The sequence below is a fragment of the Ailuropoda melanoleuca genome, chromosome 13, assembly GCF_002007445.2.
Source record: "Ailuropoda melanoleuca isolate Jingjing chromosome 13, ASM200744v2, whole genome shotgun sequence".
Lineage (NCBI taxonomy): Eukaryota > Metazoa > Chordata > Mammalia > Carnivora > Ursidae > Ailuropoda > Ailuropoda melanoleuca.
The window spans coordinates 74524985-74531409 of NC_048230.1; the positions used below are offsets into that span (position 1 = coordinate 74524985).

The 6425-nt window shown below is 40.9% G+C and overlaps 1 protein-coding gene across 6 annotated transcripts in view; it reads left to right on the forward strand.

The window, feature by feature from the left end:
* Positions 1–6425, forward strand: part of ATRN (attractin) — a 151053-nt gene that overhangs the window by 63019 nt on the left and 81609 nt on the right. For all 6 annotated transcript variants that reach the window (XM_034640969.1, XM_034640970.1, XM_034640968.1 and 3 more), the window contains exons 8-11: positions 279–522; positions 1102–1285; positions 2329–2483; positions 5830–5914. In XM_034640969.1, coding sequence (XP_034496860.1) covers positions 279–522; positions 1102–1285; positions 2329–2483; positions 5830–5914 — 668 coding nt within the window. The remainder of the gene's footprint in view (positions 1–278; positions 523–1101; positions 1286–2328; positions 2484–5829; positions 5915–6425) is intronic.

A 6425-nucleotide genomic window follows, 5' to 3' on the forward strand; every position in this document is an offset into this window, starting at 1 on the left:
CCAGTGCTCCATGCAATATGTGCCCTCCTTAATACCCATCACCGGGTAGCCCATCCCCCCACCTCCCTCCCCTCTGAAACCCTCAATTTGTTTCCCAGAGTCCATAGTCTCTCGTGGTTCATTCCGCCTTCTGTTTACCCCCCCTTCATTCTTACCTTCCTTCTCCTACCGATCTCACTTCTTAAGCTAAGAATAACATCGAGGTTTTGAACTTACTTTCTTTGTCAGGTTTGATGCTTTTGATGTTTTTAGAATTTCGTTTGTATTTTTTTCCCTAGGATAAAATTTACATGTATGGAGGAAAAATTGATTCAACAGGGAATGTGACCAATGAGTTGAGAGTGTTCCATATTCATAACGAGTCATGGGTATTGTTGACCCCGAAAGCCAAGGAGCAGTATGCAGTGGTTGGGCACTCGGCACACATCGTCACATTGAAAACTGGCCGAGTGGTCATGCTGGTCATCTTTGGTCATTGCCCTCTCTATGGATATATCAGCAATGTACAGGAATATGACTTGGGTAGGTGTATTTGTTCTAGGGGATCGTTTTTGAATATCAGATTTAAAACCTTTACCCTTATTATTACGACTGTTTAACAAGATTCCACCTAACTTTGACCCCAGTACTTTATCTTGAAATGCAGTTAATGTTGCCGTGTTACCAGTGAAATTCAGGTTATTGCTGCTGCTGTGTATATATTTGTTACCGTCAACTTGGTGAGGAGCCAAAGATGGCACTAAATGCAACACTGCCTATAATTGATAGTTTGAGAAAGTAGGTCCATAAAGTACATCTGTGTATTGGTCACTGAAGGTCGCAGGGTATTAAGTGTTAAACTGAGGGAAATCTGAGTCTTTTAAATTTAATGTAATTATTTTCTTACATGGTAAATTAGAACATCAGAACATTTAACAGATTGATGTTTGGCCACCTGGCTTTGTTATGAGTTTTAGATGACCTTCCTTTAAAAATAAAATGATAAAAGAAATTTATACGTATCAAGCCTCCTGAAATCTCTTATTTTAAACTAATTGGTCATTTTAAGTAGTAGAGAGGAGGAGCCTGCAATGTTTGCCTTTAATTATGTTCCTCTTCCAGCCAAGAACACATGGAGTATATTACAAACCAACGGTGCCCTTGTCCAAGGGGGCTATGGCCATAGCAGCGTTTATGACCACAGGACCAAGGCCCTGTACGTTCATGGGGGCTACAAGGCTTTCAGCGCCAATAAATACCGGCTCGCAGATGATCTCTACAGATACGATGTGGACACCCAGATGTGGTGGGTGCTTTTTCTTGAGCTTTTACTCTAAGGTGTGAATTCTAGCAATTGTTGGGAAAATATTGGGCTATATTTTTATTTTCAGGTCTAGCAGATTATTCTCTTCAGCATTGTAGATAGAAAAATTGGGAAAGAAGCAGAAGGTAATAATGTAGCTAGTATTTATTTTATAGCATTATTCTGTAATTTTGTAGTAGATTGATTAGAAAAATCCTTGATATTTTTTGACTGTTTTTTCAATTTTCATATACTCAGTACCTCTATAAAATTTTAGCTCTTCAAAATCCTGAGAAATAAATTGTTCTACAAAGCTGTAATGTATGCATATTGCCGTAATTAAGTAAAACCATATCCATTTTTTAACCTTTTCTTGATGACTAAAGTGTCATCTTTGAGGTTAGTTACTGGCATCTTTGCACGAAATCATCAAACAGAGGTGGTCTCAGGACCTAAATTAAATTAGAACTCTCCTCCCTCTGCTATAAACTTAACTATTTATAAAGTGTGCTAATTTTAATAAATGTAAAGCAAATTTGAGTTATGAAATAATGTCATTATATAAAGCAATGGTTTCTCTTCTTTCTTTTTGTAGTTCCTTATATATTTGAGACCATGCTATGGATACCATTTTACATTCTGTCTATCATTAAAATGTCTGTCATTTGTAGTGGCTGTGTAAATACTCTGTCATGTGAGACTGGGCAGTTGGAAGTTTTGGTTTCTAGTTGTTGTCTTATTATTATGGCATTGTATATAAGCTTTGGTCTGTATTTGATGTGATTTCTACCCAGAAACTGGAATTATAGGGTTAAACGTAGGAACAGTTTTAAGACTCTTAATATGTTTTGTGAAGATTCTCATAGGCCTTTAAGATTTTACATATTTATTGTTGAGAAAGTTACTTACATATAGGGAAAAATCTAGAAGTATTTGCACTTTTGGATCTGAAGTTAGGACAATGGTTTTGTGTTTGCATTAGCAAATAGATGATAAATATTCTAAAAAACTAACCTTGTATTTATTATTTTTAAATAAACTCAAAGGACCATTCTTAAGGACAGCCGATTTTTCCGTTACTTACACACAGCTGTGATAGTGAGTGGAACCATGCTGGTGTTTGGAGGAAACACACACAACGACACATCCATGAGCCATGGTGCCAAATGCTTCTCTTCAGATTTTATGGCTTATGACATTGGTAAGTTTCCCAAAGCCATTTTGGTTTCAAGAATCTTTTTTGTCTATGAGCAACATTTTCTTTTTTTTTTGAGAGAGAAAGAGCAGGAGCGGGGGATAGAGGGGCATAGGGAGGGGGAAGAGAGAGTATCTTAAGCAGGCGCCACACCCAGCTCAGAGCCCAACGCAGGGTTCGATCTCATGACCCTGTGATCATGACCCTTGCCGAAATCAAGGGTCGGACACTTAACCAACTGTGCCACGCAGGTGCCCCTGTTAGCAACATTAGTTTAGTTTAGTTTTTTTAATTTTATTTATTTATTTGACAGAGACAATGAGAGAGGGAACACAAGCAGTGGGGAGCTGGAGAGGGAGAAACAGGCTCCCCGCTGAGCAGGGAGCCTGACACGGGACTCGTTCCTAGGACCCTGGGATTGTGACCTGAACTGAAGGCAGACGCTTAACAACTGAGCCACCCAGGCACCCCCATTAGCAACATTTTAAAAGAAACTGAAAGTATCGCTAGTTAAAAATGGTTAGGCCATTTGAAAGAGGTCCAAATGTTGTTTTTTATATTCATGTGACAAATACTGTACATCTATTTTAAAAAAGCATTACTTCTATATTAAGTTCTTGTTTATATTTCTTATTTAAGTTTTTAACATATTTTTCTATATTAAGTTCTATTAAGTGAAATCACTCCAATTAATTGGTTGAATGCTAATTTTTGAGGGTGAGTTGGGGTGACCAGCCTCTTGTGTTACAAATGAATGCCTTATATAATAGTGTTATGTAGTTGTGACCACCAGCATTGCATTAAGTTGGTTGAACTAATAGCTTTATCACGTTCCCTAAAAAATTGTTTTTACACATTCTCGAAGTCATTCTTTGACCTGGAATTTAAACAGTTTGGTATGGTAATATACTTGACCAGAAGAGGGCAGTATTTGTTCATGCAAAACAAATACTGGCACTTCTCTTGTGTAAGTATGATCAGATGTTCTTTTTTAACAGACATATATGTGCCAGCCACTGAGCTTGGGGATTGTAAGATGAATAAATTACAGTGCTTGGCCTCATAGTGGGGGAGGCAACACACTGAGCAGACAATATAATTGCAATTCGGGGTGTAACTAGCTCTAAGAGGAATATATGAGAGCATCTGTGGGTATGCCTTAAGTCAAGAGAATAAGGGTTATCTTCAGGGAAAGCCTTCCTGAGTAGGGTCGGGGTCCCGAGGAAGTCAGCTAGGTGAAGTTAGGCAGCACTTCCCACTTGAAGGAAGCCCACGTACAGAGAGACAGAGGCAAAAAGAGACCCTGCCACATACTTGGGGCCTCTGAGTAGTTTCAGCTGTATCAGTTGCACATGAGGGAGGAATGGCTTCCGGCACAACTAGAGAAGCAAGCAGCTAGCAGACCAGTCAGATCTTGAGAGGCCTGTTACGTCATGCTAAGGAATTTGGGCTTTTTGAAGAATCTTACGGAAGAGCTGATGGAATTGTATTTGTATCTTAAGAAGATCTCTTTGTGGCATTGTGGTGAGTAGTTGGGAAGGGGCAAGATAGGAGTTAGGAAGCTGTTGCAAAGTCCTGAGGAGGGTTGGAGTCAAGGCTGTTGAAGTGACAGCGAGGGTAAAGAGAGAGATGGGTTTGAGAACTCCTGGGAACTTGAGGATTGTTGGGGTGTGTTTTGAGAGAGGTGTACACATCCACGTTGCCATGTATCTCGTATGGCCGTGGTAGACAGTGCTTTTTACCAGTGCTAGATATAGAAGGAGAGGGACCAGATTGGGAGGAAGGGAGTAACATGCATTTGGGGGCATGGTCAGCTGGAGATGACTGTGGGACCAAGCCATACAGAGGTCAGTGGGAAGTCCTAAGCAGGGGTGGGCCTCTAGGGATGATCAGAAAGCCAGAGAGTGGATGGATAAAAAGTCTGAAGGAGATTGGAGACTGTGAAAGCATGTCAGAGAAGCAGGAGGAACGTGAGGCAAGATAGGTGACCTGTGAGGGAGTGGTTAACATTGGCTGCAGAGAACTTAAGGAAAACAAGGACTGGAGAGCCTTTTGGATTTAGCAACAAAGATGTCATTTGTTAGCCTCTAGACAGGGAGGAGCAATCCAGATTGCAGTAATGTAAGGTGAGATGTACACCATGAATGTTGACTGTTTTACTAAAAAAAAGAAAAGAAAAAAAAAAACCCACTTCTCTGTGAAGGGAAGAGAAGGAGTAGTTGAGTGCCTCCGCGGGCACATTTAAATGCTGTGGTAAAAGGCAGGTGGGACAAGAGGAAGGAGTCCCTGCCACCCTGTGGTTTTAGGGAGAGAAGCAAGGCGGATGGGCAGGAAGCTATGAGGGTTGATGGCCTCTTCTCTGTGTGAAGAAGACCACGAAGTCTAGGCTGGGGAGAAGGAAGTGAAAACTGTTGCTGTTAAGGTTGAATAAAGGTCTGGATTGAGTTGAAGAGTGTTTGCTTAGTGAGCGTGAACGAGTGTTTCAGAGAGGGAGTGTGGGTGAGGTTGGCAAGGTTCTGCAGCGCCAGTTGGATTAAGGTCCAGAAGAGAATTGCTATCATGGGTCAGAACAAAGGAAAATCAGGGGCGCCTGGGTGGCACAGCGGTTAAGCGTCTGCCTTCAGCTCGGGGCGTGATTCCGGCATTATGGGATCGAGCCCCACATCAGACTCCTCTGCTATGAGCCTGCTTCTTCCTCTCCCACTCCCCCTGCTTGTGTTCCCTCCTCTTGCTGGCTGTCTCTATCTCTCTTAAATAAATAAATAAATAATATTAANCTCCCACTCCCCCTGCTTGTGTTCCCTCTCTTGCTGGCTGTCTCTATCTCTGTTAAATAAATAAATAAATAATATTAAAAAAAAAAAAAGAACAAAGGAAAATCAGTAGATCCTAGGGGTTCTAGAAAAGGACTTGAAGTTTGAATTTTTTATTTTTATTTATTTAGTTTTTGTCTTCCACCTGTATTTTCCTATTTTAGCTACCGAGTTTGGGCAAATCAATATGGAGTGGAAAATAATTAGGAATACATGATTTTACTTACTTAATTTTTGAAAAATATATAATTTACCCAAGTTAGGAAGTGTTCTAGTGGGTAAAATTGATGAGCACCAGAGTGAGTGATGTGAGTGTCATGGATTTTGGACGCATTCATGAATTAGAATTGCCGTATCGTCCTACCCTTCTTCCATGCCCTGCTGTTGCCCATTATACCTCAGAAATAATGGCGTGATTAAGAAAAACCGAGAGATGCATTTTATGAGGTTGTGCTTGTCGCAGTCGTCTCCCCAAAGAAGATGCCAGTTCCTGATTATGAAGAGCGGTTCCTTCTGAAATGTGTTTTTCTTGCTCCTAGCTTGTGATCGCTGGTCAGTGCTTCCCAGACCTGATCTCCACCATGATGTCAACAGATTTGGCCATTCAGCAGTCTTACACAACAGGTAATTAACTGAAGAAGCACTTGCTCCTTTTCTCTTGTGTTTAAAATGTAAGTGAATTCGGGGGCGCCTGGGTGGCACAGCGGTTAAGCGTCTGCCTTCGGCTCAGGGCGTGATCCCAGCGTTGTGGGATCGAGCCCCACATCGGGCTCCTCTGCTATGAGCCTGCTTATTCCTCTCCCACTCTCCCTGCTTGTGTTCCCTCTCTCACTGGCTGTCTCTCTGTCAAATAAATAAATAAAATCTTTTAAAAAAAATTAAAAAATAAAATAAAATGTAAGTGAATTCGAACATGAGGAAGTGGAATTGGACTTCCATGTTATTTGTGGGCCCATTAGTTTGTCAAAGAATTATGTAGGTCTGAATTTCCTGATTTATATTTAAAATGTCTGATGTGGATTTGAATTACTTCTGATGCCGGGTTTGTCGGTGTGGTTTTGTTAGCATGCAGGAGTATGCTATGTTAGGTGCCGTCTAAATGAATGGGACACAGGAGTTCTGTGCAGTTACTGTC